Source organism: Fistularia commersonii, chromosome 4 (assembly GCF_037954325.1).
Source record: "Fistularia commersonii isolate RoL2024-O1a breed Wild chromosome 4, RoL_Fcom_v1.0, whole genome shotgun sequence".
Taxonomy (NCBI): domain Eukaryota; kingdom Metazoa; phylum Chordata; class Actinopteri; order Syngnathiformes; family Fistulariidae; genus Fistularia; species Fistularia commersonii.
In genome coordinates, this window is record NC_141287.1 from 11,905,842 (window position 1) to 11,925,488 (window position 19,647).

At 45.1% G+C, this 19,647-nt stretch overlaps 2 protein-coding genes across 2 annotated transcripts in view; one reads left to right on the plus strand and one right to left on the minus strand.

Moving 5' to 3' along the window:
• The window catches only part of pth2ra (parathyroid hormone 2 receptor a), a 24,805-nt gene extending 15,126 nt beyond the window's left edge, over positions 1-9,679 (plus strand). The window contains exons 6-13 of the mRNA XM_086145309.1: positions 1,147-1,333; positions 2,338-2,491; positions 2,596-2,656; positions 3,862-3,928; positions 6,333-6,427; positions 7,161-7,299; positions 7,559-7,600; positions 8,525-9,679. Of these exons, the coding sequence (XP_086001435.1) occupies positions 1,147-1,333; positions 2,338-2,491; positions 2,596-2,656; positions 3,862-3,928; positions 6,333-6,427; positions 7,161-7,299; positions 7,559-7,600; positions 8,525-8,896 (1,117 nt within the window). The 3' untranslated portion in view covers positions 8,897-9,679. The remainder of the gene's footprint in view (positions 1-1,146; positions 1,334-2,337; positions 2,492-2,595; positions 2,657-3,861; positions 3,929-6,332; positions 6,428-7,160; positions 7,300-7,558; positions 7,601-8,524) is intronic.
• Positions 9,671-19,647, minus strand: part of LOC147234697 (polycystin-1-like protein 2) — a 20,270-nt gene continuing 10,293 nt past the window's right edge. The window contains exons 15-27 of the mRNA XM_086145310.1: positions 17,169-17,424; positions 15,690-15,933; positions 15,527-15,623; positions 15,323-15,457; positions 14,726-14,911; positions 13,074-13,395; positions 12,547-12,680; positions 12,306-12,433; positions 11,608-11,768; positions 11,313-11,523; positions 11,113-11,214; positions 10,900-11,031; positions 9,671-9,786 (exon numbers count right to left, since the gene is read on the minus strand). Coding sequence (XP_086001436.1) covers positions 9,703-9,786; positions 10,900-11,031; positions 11,113-11,214; positions 11,313-11,523; positions 11,608-11,768; positions 12,306-12,433; positions 12,547-12,680; positions 13,074-13,395; positions 14,726-14,911; positions 15,323-15,457; positions 15,527-15,623; positions 15,690-15,933; positions 17,169-17,424 — 2,192 coding nt within the window. The 3' untranslated portion in view covers positions 9,671-9,702. The remainder of the gene's footprint in view (positions 9,787-10,899; positions 11,032-11,112; positions 11,215-11,312; positions 11,524-11,607; positions 11,769-12,305; positions 12,434-12,546; positions 12,681-13,073; positions 13,396-14,725; positions 14,912-15,322; positions 15,458-15,526; positions 15,624-15,689; positions 15,934-17,168; positions 17,425-19,647) is intronic.

Below are 19,647 nucleotides of genomic sequence, written 5' to 3' on the forward strand. Positions count from 1 at the left end.
AAAAATGAATAAACTCCGAAGTGTAAAAGTGTAAAGTATAACCTAAAAAAAAAGTCTCTCCATATTTACGAATGAACAAGAATAAATAATGAGCAAAGTCACAAACTGAAGTAGCACCGTAACTGGTTAGAGTGAGTTATATAGGTTGTACAGCTATATGATGTAGAAATTAGAGGGACCACAGAGTGAATAGAGTGAATTTATATATAACACAGTGAATATATATCTATATATATATTACAGAGTGAATATATATATATATGATGTTTGAATGAGAGGATGAATGGGTGAGAGTGAATGGTTGTATATCTATACCAGTGTTTCCCAACCTTTTTTTAGCCACTGCATGTATTTTACGTTAGAAAATCACACGGCACATCACCTAAATAAACATGTCAAATATGTTTTCAATGAAAGAGAATGAAACTGTTGTCTCAATTTACTTAATGTGGGACTATTTCTCAAACAGCACTGTTTCTCAGTCCGGTAATACAGATGAACCAAATAGTCCGATTTCTTATCTCGAAGTGAAGGATGTTTAGTTTGGAAATGGCGTTTAAATTTGCTTTGAACCGTGAAGAACATTTACCATAAATTCCACACAAATTTTTCTAAGAGATATAAATTGCGCATATATAACGCAGCAAGATGTTACACGAATGATTTTTTGGGAAAAAATAATTAAATAAATGACGGTAACAACGACCGGCACATAACGCAAATGCTTTTTTTCCAGAACAGATGCTGAACTAAATGGCTGATTTGAAGAATCATCATAAATACGAGCGGGTTTGCCGAAACAACTTCACTGTCCACTGTGACGGTGTTACTGTAATTACCCTATAAAAACCCCATAAATTAGCTGTATTGCTTATATGCTGGATTATATGGTTATTGCTCTTCTGTCACTGCATGCTGCCCACATAGATAGACGTACAAAGACACATTTGCGTTGAATGAATATTTTCGGACCGATCCGGTGAAAGTGGGCATTTTTCCACGGCACAGTGGTCAGGAAACACCGATCTATCTCTCGAACGGTCCAGAGAAAGACTTAATAAGATGTGACGAACGGACAGAAACAAATGTAAGGGGTGTAAAAATAAAAAAAAACAGCCGATCGGAGCCTCCATCCTCGCCCTCCAGGCGTCTTCACTGCACCAGGAACTACATCCACATGCACCTCTTCGTCTCCTTCATGCTGCGCGCCGTCAGTATCTTCGTCAAGGACAAGGTGGTCCACGCCAACGTCGGCCAGCTGCAGGATTTCGACGCCAGCTTGCTGGACAACCTGAAGAGTGTGTCGGCGGCACCGTTGGACAGCTCCCAATATGTGAGTACCGTTTAAAATTCCCCAGATGTTCGAAGGTGCCGCCTCCCACTTTCCAAAGGAAACGTATTCTGAAGAAAAATACAACGATCAACCATTTGAGCGTCCAATTCCAAGTTTCAGCTGTTAGGAGCTGTGTTTTAAAAGTTTTATAAGTAGTTATTTGCTTCTTAAATGAGAGGGTGAATGGTTGTCTGTCTCCATATGGGAGCCTGAAATCAAAATTTTGTGTTAGTGTGGCCTGCGAGTTTTTTTCTCACATGCATTTGGGGGTTTTTGGAAAAAATAAACGTGTAAGGAAAAAATGAAAAAGCAACTTTGCAATGTACTTCTTGATTCAAAATTTGAAAAAAAAAAATGGTTTATTGATGAAAAAAAGTCTAGTCATATTGTTTTCTTTTCTTATTTCTATAAAAACCACAAAAAAATAGGCAAAATTAAAAACATTGATTTGTAAACATTATACCCTTTTTTGCATGCTACCAATCCATCTTCTAATAAATTCTAGTGGCAAATTTTCCCACAATGACAAGATTTTCTCTTAATTCAACAATATTTTCAGGGTGTCATTTTATCAATTCCTTTTTGGAGTTTAGTTTTAATATTAATTTGTTATTGTGTTTTATTTTTTGGAGGAACAGTTCATTACATATAAAGATTTTCATAATTTACTTGTTTACCTCCTTTACACTAAAACAAAGGAAAAATTTGGACTTAGTGTTACTTCTAGGTAATGATTTTACTGGTCCGGCCCCCTTGACATCAAATTATATGTGGCCCCCGGACCAAAATGACACCCCTGCTATATGATAATGGATGAGAGGATGAATGATTGGATGTCTCTATAAGATGATTGAATAAGAGGGTGAATGGATGTTTTTTTTCTGAAGAAACAGTAGAGACGTGATTTTAAAAGACATAAAAATACAAAGGCCAGGCTCGGAGCGCTCGTCCATTTGGTGCCTCCAAGCCTGAGCGGTTAAGAGTCATTATTGCGTTCTCGACAGGTCGGCTGCAAGGTGACGGTGCTGCTCTTCATCTACTTCCTGTCCACCAACTACTACTGGATCCTGGTGGAAGGGCTCTACCTGCACAGCCTCATCTTCATGGCCTTCCGGTCCGACTCCAAATACCTGTGGGGCCTCACGCTCATTGGCTGGGGTGAGCGAGGCCGAGCGCCTCCATGCTTTTAAGAATTCATCACGGGAAAAAAAAATCGAACACGCAGGCGATCTAGCGACATGTGCATCCTGTGTGATCTGCAGGCGTTCCCGCTCTCTTCGTGGCCGTGTGGGGGATCGCCAGGGCCACGCTGGCCGACGCCAGGTGAGCAGTTACACTGCCATCTTGTTGTTTGCCCAGCAGAGGGGAAAGTGTGTCGCAGGTATAATTGCTATCTGGGGTGCAACCTATCTATCTATCTATCTATCTATCTATCTATCTATCTATCTATCTATCTATCTATCTATCTATCTATCTAGCTATCTATCTATCTAACTATCTATCTATCTATCTATCTATCTACCTACCTACCTACCTACCTACCTACCTACCTACCTACCTACCTACCTACCTACCTACCTACCTACCTACCTATCCATCCATCCATCCATCCATCCATCCATCCATCCATCAATTCGTGTATATATTTAGCAATATCGTCATTATTTAATATATTCATTAAGTCATTCAATTTCCATTCATCCATTCTATGTATCTATCTATCTATCAATCTATTTTTTTTTCTTTCCATGTATTTATTAATTCATCTATAAAATCTATGATCATCTACTGTATGTAATCATTCATCCATTTAACTATATATTCATTCATTCAATAATTATCTTTCTTTCTTTCTTTCTTTCTTTCTTTCTTTCTTTCTTTCTTTCTTTCTTTCTTTCTTTCTTTCTTTCTGTCTCTCTATCCGGCCCTAATGAGGCTAATGCCAGTTAGCTTAGCACTGCACGGAAGCAGGCAATCTGCGATCCTTGAACACAAAGGCCTTAAAGGATATAAGAAGCGGAGTAGATGAATGTAGAGGTCCCAGCTGGACGGAGTTGAAGAAGCTCTACCCCGCAGGAAGTGGAACCTCCCCCCCGACTCCCACTTCCTGCAGCTTCCTGATTGGTTGTGTGACAATCTTTGATCTCAGCGGGGATGCGTCTATGCATTGAACGGGAAGATAACATTTCACCACATATGGATACGCATCCCATAATCCGGTTAGCGGATTGTGAAGGTTGCCATGACAACCACCCGCCGTCGACTTTACTTCAATTCATGGCCATCGGCAAATTAAGACGGATTATAAAATCAAGAGCGCATAATTCGGGATTGTTCATCAATTCAGGTTTGCTTTAACCGGATCAGATAATGCAGTTGTTTTCCTTCTCCGTTGCCGCCGCATCAGACGGCCTCTGTCCCCGAGCGATGGTCGGCATGGCAATAGAAAATACACCGTCGAAGCAAACTCAGGCTTCTTCCCCCGCCCGCTTCTAGAACCCCAACTCTTCCTCTCCGACCTCCTGCAGGTGCTGGGAACTAAACGCCGGGAACATCAGGTGGATCTACCAGGTTCCAATCCTGACCGCCATCGGGGTAAGAGCGTGAATGTCGACCCCGGCTCTGGCCACGCCTCCAAAAGTCACAATAATCCCCCCCCCCAAATCTAAACTAGCCCTTATAATATGAAATGTTCATCTTTCATCCGTCATCCTTTCATCGGTCGCCACAATTTTTTGCGCCGGTGTCGTAGGGTGACGGGCGTGCGCGCTCGGGGGGGGGGCGTATTTGTCACCTTGATGGGGCTTTCATGGTCTTCTATAGTGTTATCACACATGTGTGCAGCCTTGTAAGGCGCCTGGAGCGGGGGGCCTCAAGCAATAGCATCTGTTGCCAAGGGAGACTGTGAAACCCAAGATGGATGAATCTCTGGGTTTCTTGAAATGTCGCCACCACACACACACACACACTCACACATAGGCCTATATATATACACTCACCGGACACTTTATTAGGTACACCGGTCCAACTGCTCGTTAACACTTAATTTCCAATCAGCCAATCACATGGCGGCAACTCAGTGCATTTAGGCATGTAGACATGGTCAAGACAATCTCCTGCAGTTCAAACCGAGCATCAGTATGGGGAAGAAAGGTGATTTGAGTGACTTTGAACGTGGCATGGTTGTTGGTGCCAGAAGGGCTGGTCTGAGTATTTCAGAAACTGCTGATCTACTGGGATTTTCACGCACAACCATCTCTAGGGTTTACAGAGAATGGTCCGAAAAAGAAAAAATATCCAGTGAGCGGCAGTTCTGTGGGCGGAAATGCCTTGTTGATGCCAGAGGTCAGAGGAGAATGGCCAGACTGGTTCAAGCTGATAGAAAGGCAACAGTGACTCAAATAACCACCCGTCACAACCAAGGTGGGCAGAAGAGCATCTCTGAACGCACAGTACGTCCAACTTTCAGGCAGATGGGCTGCAGCAGCAGAAGACCACGCCGGGTGCCACTCCTTTCAGCTAAGAACAGGAAACTGAGGCTACAATTTGCACAAGCTCATCGAAATTGGACAGTAGAAGATTGGAAAAACGTCGCCTGGTCTGATGAGTCTCGATTTCTGCTGCGACATTCGGATGTTAGGGTCAGAATTTGGCGTCAACAACATGAAAGCATGGATCCATCCTGCCTTGTATCAACGGTTCAGGCTGCTGGTGGTGGTGTAATTTTGTGGGGAATATTTTCTTGGCACTCTTTGGGCCCCTTGGTACCAATTGAGCATCGTTGCAACTCCACAGCCTACCTGAGTATTGTTGCTGACTGTCCATCCCTTTATGACCACAATGTACCCAACTTCTGATGGCTACTTTCAGCAGGATAATGCTCCATGTCATAAAGCTGGAATCATCTCAGACTGGTTTCTTGAACATGACAATGAATTCACTGGACTCAAATGGCCTCCACGGTCACCAGATCTCAATCCAATAGAGCATCTTTGGGATGTGGTGGAACGGGAGATTGGCATCATGGATGTGCAGCCGACAAATCTGCGCCAACTGTGTGATGCCATCATGTCAATATGGACCAAACTCTCTGAGGAATGCTTCCAGCACCTTGTTGCATCTATACCACGAAGAATTGAGGCATCTCTGAAGGCAAAAGGGGGTCCAACCCGTTACTAGCATGGTGTACCTAATAAAGTGGCCAGTGAGTGTATGTAAACATAAATGTGTACATATGCACACACGTATATTTACATACGTATAACTATTTTTACATATTTTAATATATATATATGTCAGTGACGTGCAGTCAGGGGAGGCAGAAGAGGCCGTGCCTCACTTGCCAATCTTGGAAAGAAAAATAAAGGAAAATTAACTGGTTATATTTATCAGTGATTTACACTGATAAAGGTATCTTTCTTTAACTGGAGGACAGCTCCTATGATATAAGTTATTAATGCGTTTTCTCAGAAGGAGCAGCGTGTGGACTTCATTTATAAGTAAAGGTAAGAACATAATAACATTTTTTTTTTTTTTATTGAATATGCTTTTATGTGCGCCCGAGTTTGTGTGTGTGTGGAAAGCTGATATTGGATTTCAAACATAACCTGTTAACGTCTGCCAAACAGATGGTGACTGAGCTACTCTGTAGGGTTCATTTGTTTGTAAATCTGATCGTGATGAAGTCAGTGCCTCACCAGCCATGAACCTCACCGCACGTCACTGATTTATATGTATTTGGAAACCAAACCTTTCTTGAGCATCCTCATAACCAAAATTTCAAAATACATCTCCTAGAACATGCCCCGAAATGCTTTAATTTTACGCCGTTACTTTTTCTCAACTCTCCGACGAGCCATCGATGCAAAATATTCAAGAACCATCGCTGTGAAATTGGCAATATAAGACAGAAACTAATGAAAACTGTGATTCCAACGCTAAGGGCTAAGTGCTAACGGTTCCCACCGTGGACTCCTCTCCTCCCTCCGTTCTGTTTCAGCTCAACTTCGTGCTGTTCGTCAACATCGTGCGGGTTCTGGCCACCAAGATTCGGGAAACGAACGCCGGGAGGTACGACACCAGGAAGCAGTACAGGTGCGCTCGCCGTTTCTCTCTCCTTCATCTTCTTCTTCATTTTCTCCATGTCTATGTGGGATTCCTTTAGATTCTGCAGGTTCCATCTACTTTCCAAAAGCAGATTCAAATATGCCCAGAAATATTAATGAGAGGGTGAATAATTGCACTTCTCTATATGTGGCACTGTGATTGGTTAAGAGTGAACCCCACCTCTCTCACACACACACACACACACACACACACACTGACAAACACACACACACACGCATAAAATCGGGGTAAATAAAAATCCCATGTCATTATCATATTGACGTGGCAATGAGCCTTTTTGCCTGTGCATTCACACACACACATAGACCAGTGAGCGGAGGTGTGTGTGTGTGTGTGTGTGTGTGTATACAGACCATTGTCATCAGAACCCTGAGCCATCATTCACAAAAAAACGCCCAAGGGCAGGAAGAAACACACACACAAAAAAAAAAACCCTGCCCTCGGTGGGAAGAGTATTTATTCATATGTAATTACCTCGTTATAGATGTTTGCACTTACTTTCCGTACGTGTGTTTATATTTCTCTTGCACGGAGCTTCCTCTCCGTCTCACATTCGAAAAGAAAAAACACCCACGGACGACCTTCCCCGCGGGCTATTTCCCATTGATATTCCACCGTGCTGTTGCACATTTTATTACAACCTAATAAACACGAAAGTGTGTGTGTGTGTGTGTGTTGGTGTGTGTGTGTTACGGCGCAGGAAACTTGCCAAGTCCACCCTGGTGCTGGTGCTGGTCTTCGGCGTGCAGTACATCGTGTTTGTGGGTATTCCTCACACCTTCGATGGCCTGAGCTGGGAGGTCCGCATGTACTGCGAGCTGTTCTTCAACTCCTTCCAGGTATCTCCTGGACGTCCAGGCCCGCCGAGATCCTGGCGCGGGTTCGTCGTCGCCAAATCCCGTTTCGCTAAATTAAAGACGCCTTTGCCCTCGCTTGCTAATCGGCTTGCGTTGGCGGGCGTGACAAAAAATAAAAGGTTTTTCCCGTATGCAATGAAAGAGCAACGTTGGAGTAATGACGCGTTATTGGAACATTTAACAACGTAAAAATAAAAAAAAAATAAAAAATCCATAAATATGCATGTATCTCTCATTGCAGGGTTTCTTTGTTTCCATTATCTACTGCTACTGCAATGGAGAGGTGAGGGAGATGTTTTTTTTTGTTTTTTTTTACATGCCTCCGTCCATCATCAGAAAGCATGCCGGATTCCGGGAAGCGAAACTGATGACACAAGATCACCCTTTCACAGAGATGTTTTCCAGGGATTGCATTCCAGATTTTTTTTTCTTAATTTAGACAATTTCATGTTTATAATAGTGTTATTACACCTTATTACACATTGTTATTACGCAGTCATATGCTCATAGCATGGTGCACATTTTTCTTGATGGTGATTTTTTTCATTGCGTTCCTCATTTCAATTTTTTTTTTTTTCGGCTGTATCACACCTATCACTGTCCATCACTTGATTTTTATTCAGACTCTTTCAATTTGCTCAGCATGTATGAGAACATCCATGTGCACAATGAGAAAAAACTGCAACTCTAGTTTTTTTTTTTTTTTTACATAATTTAGATTACATGTTTATAACAGTGTTATTACACATTATTATTACACAGTCATTCCCTTTTAGCATGATTTGCAATTTTCTTGACCTGGTTATTAATTTGCATGTCCATATTTCAATTTCTGCCTCCGATTTTTTTTTCCCGATCTTCAGCCAACCTTCACCTGTAATCAAAAAAGGACATTATTTTTACTTTGCCTTTGTCTGTGCTCTCAGCACATTGTGAGACGCACAAGAACAGGACACCGTATTCCGAGATTTTGCCTCCTTTGAATTTAGGATGTTTATAACTGTTTTAACGCAATTGTGTAATAACTGTGTTATTACACAATTGTGTTATGTGATTTGTTATGTGACAGTGACGTGATTTTTGTGGCATGATTATTACATCGTTATTGACGTTCTCATATTGCTGTGCCATGTCTTTAGCTGGCCATCATGTGTTTTAGAAATGCCACCCTCTCAAATAATAATACCCCCCCGTCCCCTTCCTGCAGGTTCAGGCAGAGATCAAGAAAACCTGGACGCGCTGGAACGAGTGGGACGGGCCAGCGCTCTGCGGTCGCTACGGATACGGCTCAGTGGTGGTGAGCCTGAACAACAACAGCGGCAGCCAGTCCCACCTGGCCGGGGGCGGCCCGTCCACCCGTTCCACCACGCTGGTGTCCAGCCGGGTGTATCACAGCACCGGCACGGCCATGATCACCCACGCCTCCCTCCCCGGCTACGTCATCAGCGGCTCGGAGCCGTCCCTCCCCGAGGAGCTGGACGACGCCGGGCCCAAGCGGGTGGACAGCATCTCGCTGAAGGAGAACGTGCCGGTGCTCAACACCAGCGCGACAGCGGAGGACGAAGACGAAGCAATGTAGGGTTTAGCCCTGTCGATCGCCGGAGCTACGCGTTGAGACGCGCAACCACTCACGGACATTTAGCGGAGTTGGGGGGCGGAGAACCGAGGCTGACGGAGAACCAAGACGGGAGAACGTGGAGAAACTTCAGCGCATGTTTTTGAAATAAAAACGAATCCTCTCCTAATGGGCGCGGCTTCATTGCCCCAAAGAAAGATGGCCGCCGTTACATTACAAGGGAGGATAGATGAAGCTACACGGCGGCTCCCCCCCAGAGATCCTTCAGGATCCTCCCATCCATGATCGTGTTTTTGCTGTTCCCCGCTCGTGAACAAAAAAAAAAAAAGGCAGGAACTTTAAAAGAAAAAAAAAACAAACCCGAAAAAGTGTTCTGTGCTATCCGTTCTTGTCGGTACTCCCTGTGTCCTTGCTCGTTTTTTTCAGCTTGTTTACTTAGAAACTCAACTCAACTCAACACTTTATGACATCATTAAAAAACAAAATTCGCTCTTGTTTCTCCATTGTCCGTTCCTCCGAAGACGGCGCGGGTTTATAATATGTTGCCTTGGTTACGTAGCACGGGGGTCGAGCTGAGCCGGCGGCGGCTCATCCCCTTTCGGAAAAATACGGTTTCCAGAACAGGTGATACTTGTTATTATCTGTGTGTCACGTCGTGCCTGAATAATAACACGGTTATTTGAAAGTGATAACCCAGTAACAGGGGAAACTGATTTTTCTTTTCAGTGGAAGGAACTTCACGGAGATGATAAGTGCCGTCTTGCAAAGTAAACAGTGTCACCAAATATACAAAATGTTCCCCTTTGCCGTCACGGCGTTTCCTTGCGTCCAACGCCGAAAAGGCCACAGGTCTTCTCCCACAGCAGGTCGAGGATCTCCTCTTCCTCTGATGGCTGGACGAAAGGAAAAAAAAAAAAATTAAATTAAATCAACTTTGAATCGGGAGCAAAAAACTTTGAATGAATAAACGTATTTGTACATGTTTTTCATTTAAATTATTGAAATGGTTAAATATGCATTATCTAGACAAAAATCAAATCAAAAATGTGAAAAAAAAAGGAAAATGTAAGCATTGGGCCAAAAATAAAATGCTGCACATATACGGTTGTGCGTAGAAAACACAGATGCGGCCCATTTACACTTGCACCATTTTACCCACGCAAGATTGAATGTGACACTCTATTGGCTGGTGGATGGGAGACGACCAATGAGAGCATGGTGTTCTGTATCCTGTGCTATGATTGGCTCAGCGACCGTAGTGTGCTGTTGTGTTTGTGCGAATTATATAGCAAGTGTTTACAAGAAGATAAGAAAGATTAAGGAGATTGTGGGCAGGGTCGTAAAGCTTTACATATTAAATCATAAAATAAAAATATGTAATCTATCTATCTATCTATCTATCTATCTATCTATCTATCTATCTATCTATCTATCTATCTATCTAAGAATAAGAACAACTTTTTTTTTCCCGAAGGAAATTGTTGTGCCAGAACTACAAGAAAAATATAACAATAATAAATAATAGTAGAAAATTGTATAAACAGTAAAAAAAAAGAAAAAAAAAAGTACAAATACAAATACACATACAAATACACACAAATACAAATAAACTATAAAGTGTCTTGAGTAACAAGTGAACAATATAAACACCATAAATAGAACACTCTAAAGAACACTATAAAGTAACAAGTGAAAGATAAGGAGTGCACAAGAGTATGAAAAAATATTGTACATGAAGCTGTTATGAAATATAAAAATATGTTATCTATCTATCTATCTATCTATCTATCTATCTATCTATCTATCTATACATATACATATATACCACTAGTATTAATTTAATCTATTTTTATATATTATATTATATATATGTAGGTGCCATTGGTGTCAATTTTTCCAAATGACGCTGTTGTGTTCCCAGTCCAGAGTTGACCTGGGGCATCGGCTCTTCTGGTGGTCTGGTTTCCTTTCCACAAACACACACACACACACACTTCAAATATTACCGCATGGTGCATCTGCTCCTGGCTGAAGGCGGAGAGGATGACGGAGATGAAGAGGTTGAGGATCACAAAAGTCAGGACCACAATGCAGGAGCCGAGGAGCAGAGGTCCTAACAGAGGGCTCTGATCCAGGACCTGGTGACCGACACTTCTTCAAATACTACCAGTGTGTAAACATGTGTGTGTGTGTGTGTGTGTGTGTGTGTGTGGACTCACCTCTTGGTAGTTAAAGATGCCCACCTGCATGCTGATGATGGTCAGCAAGGCGTCGGCCAGCGTCCTGTAGGACGACAGCTTCCAGCCGTAGGCCAGGTTGCACTGAGGGTTCAGAAAAGAAAAGCACTGAAGCTGCACAGGAAGCAGAGGGCAAAGTGAAATATTAAAATATAATGATGAACTTGGAGTAAGTGTCCCACCAGGGTGGAGTATGCCAGCAGTAGGACGCCGATGACCACGAGGAACCCTGTCATGTCGCTCCAGCCGCGGTGCAGAGCGGCTGCGATGGTGCTGACGGTGGGATGCAGCCTCAGCAGGCGCCACAGTTTGACGGTGGCGAGGAACACCAGGAACGCCGTCAGGTACCCCAGCGCCGAATCCGCCGCCGCCGTCTCCTGGAAACTCGCGATTCTATCAAGTTTAACAAGAGAGAAGGAGCTCAGTGGGTAATGGGGTGCGTTATTCTTGAAGATCTTTTGAGGAACTTGCTCTCACTGGCCACCGCTTTCTTTTAAGTTGGCAACGTCGCGGTTCCCGAGGAGGCTCCTCAGGATGAAGACCCCCACGGCGGCCCAGCTTAGCAGGATGACGCTCAGCTCCAAGAGGTTCCACGTGCTCCTGAAGTACATCCACCGCTGTCGCTTCATCAACTTCCCCTGTATCGGGACATTTAGAAAGGACTGTTAAGACTCCTTCGATGTGATTTGTTAGTGCCGTGGGATCCATGATGTAATTACACATTAATAAAACGGTAGCAATGCAGTAATAGCGCAGCTTAGGCAAAATCAGTGGTACACGACCGCAGCCTAGGAAGTAATCCCAGATCCTGACTAGATCTGGGATTATTTTATTTTCCCTCAGGACTTGGGGGGGGGGGGGGGGGGGGGAGCTCATCCCCATAGCAACTGAGGAGAGGCTGTAATTACCTCTAATTAGAGAGAGTAGAAAAAAAGAAGGTGGAGGAGAAGGGTTTCACAAAAGATCATTAAAATGTGAGGAGCGGGGGGGCGTTGGGTAAAACCATTACAGTCAGAGGATTGGGTTTGGTTTGCAAAAAAAAAAAAAAAAAAAAGCCGAAATCAGGCCGTTCGGGACATTGGACGGCTTGACTTCAGCAGTTTGACTTGACTTGACGTCGGCATTTTGGCTAAAGCTAAAAGTCCAGCGGCCAGAATAGAGCGCCCCTTACTGACCTGGAGAAACATGTAGTAGAGGATGAAGAGCAGGTACACGATTTCCGCCGCCATGACGAAAATGTGGAAGCCACCTGGGCTCTGGTAGAGGCGGACCGTCCATAGCTCATTATGGAGCTGAAAGGTTCCTTTGGCAAGGAACAATCCCATGTTTTGAGTTAGCGCACTGCATGCTAACCAGTTCAAACTGTCACCAAAAAAAGTGAAAAAAGAAAGACGGCGCCAACGGGCAAGGACATACCGACACCGGTGGTCTCCAGGGAGAGTGTGACGGCGCAGAACAGGTTGACGTTGGCGTTGTAGATGGTGAACTCCGCAAAGACCGCCCTGGTGTTGGCGTCCAACCACCCTCTGCTGGACAGATACTCCAGGGTGCTGCCAGCGAAGCACACAGATCAAGCATACGTAAAATGGGTAAAACGGGAAGTACAGGCTGACGGGTTGTAGCCAATCACAGCTGTGATTGGACAGGGGGCAGGAGTTTGATCTGAATGGATCACCTGTCAATCACAGGGCCACAAATGGACATCCAACCATTCGTGGACAATTTTGTCTTCAATGGACCAATAGAGGGAGACGTTTAACCCAGAAAGAACCCATGCAGGTTGAGAACCCAGGTAGATGAAGGAACTAAAATAGACCAAGGCAGAAGGAGAACCAGGAGAGCAAGCTGGAAGATGGAGAACTTGGAGAGGACCTGGGCAAATGGAGAACCCCGAAAGGACCCAGGCAGATGGAGATCCTGGAACACCAACCTCCTGTTCTCACCTGCTTGCGTTTTGCAGGTCTGGCCCGAGCTCTGCGACAAAGCCCCCGCCCCTGTAGAGCGCTATCTTTCCCCAGAAGGGTCGTGCTCGGATTTGGGCCCCCGTCCGGTACCTCCAGGGGTCAACTGCTTGCAGGCTGCTCGCGGGGCCATCCCAGCCGGGCCAGTAGGAACCCGTGTCCTCTGCCTCCCATGAGTACGGTGCATTGCACGCCGGTACCGAGCCCAACATCGAGGCGGCGATCTGACACGAGTTGGTCCTCACCCTAACCTGACGGAGGCGGGCAGCGCCCACCAATTTGGAGTTCCCGTCTGTGATGAACCCTAAGAGCGGACGTAAGCATTTGTGAACAGCAGTATGGCTTCATGCCTAGAAAGAGTACTACAGATGCAGTATTTGCTTTGAGAATATTGGGAGTGGGAGCTGTATTGTGGCTTTGTCGACCTAGAAAGAGCATATGACGGGGTGCAGAGGGAAGAACTATGGTATTGTATGAGAAAGTATGGAGTGGCAGAGAAGTATGTTAGACTGGTGCAGGACATGTATGCTAGCTGTGAGACGGGTGTGAGGTGTGCTGTTGGGGTAGCAGAGAAGTTCAAGGTGGAGGTGGGAACACATCAGGGATCAGCTCTGTTGTTTGCTAATGATAACAAACGAGGTTAAACAGGAATCTGCATGGACCATGATGTTTGCAGATGACATTGTGATCTGTAGTGAGAGGAGGGAACCGGTGGAGAAACATTTAAAGAGGTGGAGGTATGCTGTGGAAAGGAGAGACATGAAGGTCAGCAACAGCAAGACAGAATATATGTGTGTGAATGAGAGGTAAACAAGAAGAGCGGTGAGGCTACAGGGAGTGGAGATAAAGAAGGTGGTATAGTCCAGAGCAATGGAGAGTGCGGAAAAGAGGTAAAGAAACAGGTTCAAGCAGGTTGGAACAGGTGGAGAAAAGTGTCAGGGGTGATGTTTGATTAAAGAGTATCAGCAAGAATGAAAGGAACGGTGTAGAAAACGCTGGTGAGACCAGCGACGCTGAATGGTTCGGAGAAAGTGGAGTTGAAGAGGAGACGAGAGGTCGCAGAGATGAACATGGTGAGGTTCTCAGGAGGGTAAAAGTAGTTAACATGGGATTGAGACGCGGCCGCTGCAAGAACATTCAAGGGAGGAGGAATGTGATAGTTCAACTCTCACGAGCATGTGAACCACCGCTGGAGCTATTCCATGATATTACACAATAATAAGCAGGGAGGTGCAGGAGTGGGTACTTTTAGTGTGAGCAGAAGATGCTAGTTTGACCTTTGGGTGTGTAGGTGAACTGAGCGATGACACTTAAAAAACACACACACACACACACACACACACACACACAAGCTCATTCATTTCAATTAAAATTCAGCTTCCTGATTATGCTCATCGCAGATTACCTCGCTAACTTTTCAAAAATCCAATTAAACCCTTAAACGCGGCAGACTTACAGAAATCACATCCTTGATCCCGACGGCACTGAGCCGGAGGTGGTTTAATAATGCAGCGGGGAGGAGAGCTCGAGCATCCTCAACGACCTCTGAAGGTCAAAGGTCATGAAATGAACAGAATAACCCTCCCCCCGGTGACCTGTCAATCACAGCGACGACGTCTGAGGGGTGATTTTACCTGGATACGCGCCGAAGAGGTTGCCGAGCAACGTGGCGTTGGCCCAGGCCAGCACGCCGTCCAGGCTCATGCTGTCCGGCATCGCGTCGACGAAGCTGCGCTGCAGGTGGCGGTGGAGGAGGAAGGCGTTCTGGTCCCTCTGGCCGTGCGCCACCAGCAGCAGCGTCCACATGAACCCCCCGTAGACTGCATAACACACACACACACACGTGCACAGTTCTAAGAATTAATACACCTAGAAATATCATCAACCGCTGTCATGGTGACAGTCGCCACTTTTATTACTGTGTAATAACACAATCCATTACATGTAATAACACAGTATTACCCTGTAATATCAAAGGTTTGTCTTCAGGCGCTTCCAATTAAGAGCGATTTCATCTGCTGATGTTCAATTTTGACAACTCAGATTGGATTTCACTTTTCTGATAAATTCTGATCTTTATCTCGTGGCCCGTCTTTGCCCGAGGTGTCTCCGGCGGCCGTTCGCCTTCGTCTTCTTTTTTAATCTGATTTTGTCAGAACTTAACTTTCACACATGAATAGAGTGCAAATGATGAATTAAAAGGGAGAAGAGGATTAGTTTTGAAAGCATACTCAGAATCTCTACGATGAAGGCAAAGGCTTTTTCCTCTTTCCTCTTCCTCCTCCTCATCTCTTCCACGTCGGCGGCGCGCGGAGGCTCGTACTGGCTGCAATCCCTCGGCGCCGCCGCACGCCCGCCGACTTCATCTGCGGATGCAGATTAGATGAATGAAAGTTTAAAAAAAGCGTTAAAAGACTCCGTATTTGAACCCTCACCCGTTTTTCCGTGACTTCCCGTGAGCGCGGCATTCTCAAAATCTTCGCCCTCGACCTTTTTGACCACCAATGCGAAGAAAGTGGCGAGGAGCAGCACCTGCGGTGAACAGAATGAGTGACGGTGGACGCCGTTTCGCGGGCGTCGTCAGCCGTGCGGCCTCACCTTTAACGGCTGGATGATGACCAGGCTCTGGAGGAAGGAGATCGCCATGGAAACCAGCCAGCTCACCGAGCGCTCCTTCCCGAACTTGAGGCCGTAGAGCATGGTGAAGTACGCCGACGCGCCGGCGGTGGCCGCCACCAGCACCCAACCGACGAAGACGAACCACCAGGGGAGGAGGGCAGAGCGACACTGTCGCCACGGCAACCAAGCATCCCCGCTTTCTTTGCCGCCGCCGTGGCTCGACCTGCAATGCGTTGTCATGGATATCACACCTGCCGCCCATCTTTGTTGTCCACCCAGTCATTTTATTTATTTTTTTTAATATTACAAAGGCAAATATCAAAATTAGCATGTCCTGGACATCCAGAGGGATGGAGAAGACGTTTCTCACAATCCCACGATGTTGTGAAATGATCAAAACAATAATAATTATAGAGTGCAAATTAGCAATGGAAAGTGCACGGTTACCTTAAACTGTGAACATTACACTATGAGGTATAAAGTGCATGCAGATACAGACTGATGACAGACATGCTGTATGAAAATGCAACATCTGAATTTATTCAGCCATTCATCCATTCATTCATTCATTCACTCATTAGCCTTACTCCATGTAGAGCTGACTAGGCCTGGGGGAGCCTCACTCTGGACCGATCGCAAGGCCACATATACAGACGAACAACAATTCACCCTGTCATTCATGTCATGTTGACAACGATTCACTCACTCATCCATACATCCCATTGAGACGTAGAACAATTCACTCACTCATTCATGACTCAGCTGGAGAAATACAACATTCACCCTCTCATTCATGTCATGTAGAAACATGCAACCATTCACTCAGTCATTCACCCATTCATTAAATATCATCAAGACATACGTCCATTCACCCTCCTATTCACGTCACATAGAGACAGGCAACCATTCACTCAGTCAGTCATGCCATATAGACAACGATTCACTCCCTCATTCATACATCAGATGGGGAAATACGACTTTCACCCTCTCATTCACGTCATATAGTGACATCCAACTATTCACTTGGTCATTCATCAGATGGAGAAATATGACATTCGCCCACTCGTCAAATATCATCGGGACGTGCAAGCACTCACCCTCTCATCCAAGAATTCACTCATTCATTTCCACGTCAGATGGATAAATACAACATTTACCCTCTCATTCATATGTCAAATGGAGACATACAAACATTCACCCTCTCATCAAATATTATCAAGACATTAATCCATTCACCCAATCATTCACATCACATAGACAACCATTCACTCACCATGCATACATCACGTTAAGACATACAACAATTCACCAGATGGAGAAATACAACATTCACCCTCTCATGCACATCATGTAGAGACCGATTCACCCTTTCATTCACATGCCTGGGAAGTTTATTGTCTCCAGTGAACCTCCTCCATGTTTTTCTACTCCCTGTCTCGGGGTAAGTTCCCCCCTCACCTTGCCTGGGCGGGTCCCCGGAGGTCGTCGCCGCGGGACACCCGGAGCCGACCCTCCACCAGGCCCATCGTGGCCCGGAGCTGCAGCAGAGCCCGGCTGTGGGCGTCTGGCTCGGGGAACGCGGAGGCCTCCAGGAGTCCCAGGTCCTTCTCCAGGAGGTGCAGCCGACGGAGGAGGCGCCAGGCTTTGCTGCTTCTCGTCGCCTGGGTTTCTGCGCCGCCATCGCTCCCCAGGGCCGTGCCACCGCGACCGCTCCCTGGGAACATCAGAATTTCAGTATAATAAGGTGCACGTGGCTTGACTGCAGGACTGGGTGCAATCCTACACACACACACACATTAGTTTCCATATTTTCCCAGCTTCTGTTTCTCTATATTCCAAGACAAAAAGTGAAAACCATCAGGCATGTATACATTGTCACAGTGGGCAAGGATCCAGAGGATGCGTGCTTCTACTTCTTCTTTTTCTTGTTCTTCTTCAAGCGCGAAAGGGAGGCGGAGATCGAATATGTCTTTTTGTACCATTTGGGCCACTTTTCCACTCGCCTTTTCCCGTAGATGTACTTTTTTTTTTTTTTTTTTGGTTTCTTTTTTTCTGTTCACACTTGTAATTTTTTGATTGCTGTTTTTGATTGTTTTGGCAAGGAGATGCGCCCACGTGCCTTCCCGGCGGTGCCTGCTTACCGGAGACACGGCGTTCCCCCTCCGTCTCTCCGGCACGGAGTACGGATACCCATAATCAGAATTCTTTATTGATTCCCAAAGGGGAAATTGCTTTTTTGTTCAAAACGGCTCCGGCTCAAAGAATAAAGTACAGTTCAAAATAGAAGTATCTAAAAAATAAAGAATAAATCAAGAATAATGAAAATAAAATAAAAAACAATAAAGATAAAAAAAGAAATAATAAAGATAAAGTTAAAGGTATGTAAAAATATATGTAACGTACATACATGTGTTTTGACAAGTACATGGATAGGATTACATGTTGTATTTATGTGTATAAATCAGGGGATTTGCGTACCAATTGGGGAATCTGACGGATTCTAAATGCACCACCTCTGCCAGGCAGATCACCGGCGTTACTATGGAAATCTGTGATGCTCTCCCTCCCCGCCTGAAGTGCTTTGTGCCGGATCACTCCCGCCACGAGTTATGGAACGTGAACATTGACCACAGGTTCCCCTCGCTGACCATCCTGACGCGGGTTGGAGAGCGGGTTGGACAAAGATGACCCGTTACTGACCTTCGAAGCTCGAAGGCGTTTAAGGCTACAGACAAAAAAAAGCCCTCTATGTAATCCGTGCCCCCGATCACAAGTGAAAGAATCCAAGCGGCGAAATTTCTTCGGACCAGACACCTCTCCGAAGAGGAGCTGGCGAGCCTGGTACGAGCCGCCTCTCAAAAAGCGGGCAGGTGACCTCCAGTGGACGTTTGTGCACGGCGCCACGGAGACGGTTTGTTTTGTTCACCCTCTGAAGCATTGCCTCATTAGTTTATTGAATGCACAGGATACTTCCACTGTTTTGTTTCTTAAATGGTTTATTCCATGGTTGGAGGGTTATCTTTACTTTCCATTCATTTATTTTGGGTCCAAAGTATTGCCATCTGGCTGACGCGGAAAAAGATACCCCACAATCAAGGGAACGAGAATCCACTAATGCTCTCAAAAGCACTGATTAAGACTTATCTAAAAGTGGAATTTAATTTCTTTTCTTTAACTCGTAACTTGGGGGATTTTTTTTTTGGAGGAAGCGTTTTATGCTCTGTGAACAACCGTGGCGAGTTGATGTCGTCTTTCTATGTTGACCCCCTGCCACTGAGCTATACTATATCTTTACATGTTCTTGTTGAATGTATTCCTGTCAAATCCCTGTGTTGGGCATTTTTTAAACTCTAAAACTCTAAAAGTTCTTCTTCTTCTTCACTGTCAGTGACATGGCACTGCCAAATACCCCCTTTCCTTCAGCTCCGACTGCTCTACTGCGCCGAGTACAGGTATTGTGTACGTTGTACTACCATCTGTTGTACTACAAGGTTGTGCTCTTGCATCCTTGAAGTATCTTGGCAATTACTAGTTATAGTACTAATAATAATCTAGACTATTCATGATAAAAATTGTCATCTTGTGTTGGGTTCATCCATTTCAGAACAGCAGTTTCAGGGCCAGAGTTCCTGCACAGAGCAAAATGTACTGCTACGAGAGCTTGGAAGTGCTCAGTCAGGGTCAGACGTCCTGGTTTTATTTAGAACAAAAACAAAAGTGATTCGGGGTCAAATAGCACAAACCGGGGTTTCGGGCAAAGTGGAATAACGCCAACGGCAACAAGCGACCAGGAGGGGGCGATCACGAGCGCAAAAGCAGGTTGTTTAAGAGTAAATAAGTGTCTCCTGTAAACAACGGTGCTGGAAGCGCTACTGGGAATGGGAATTACTAACTGCTAAGTTAGTTTTCCAAGTTCTTCTTTGCATGGAGCTTCATT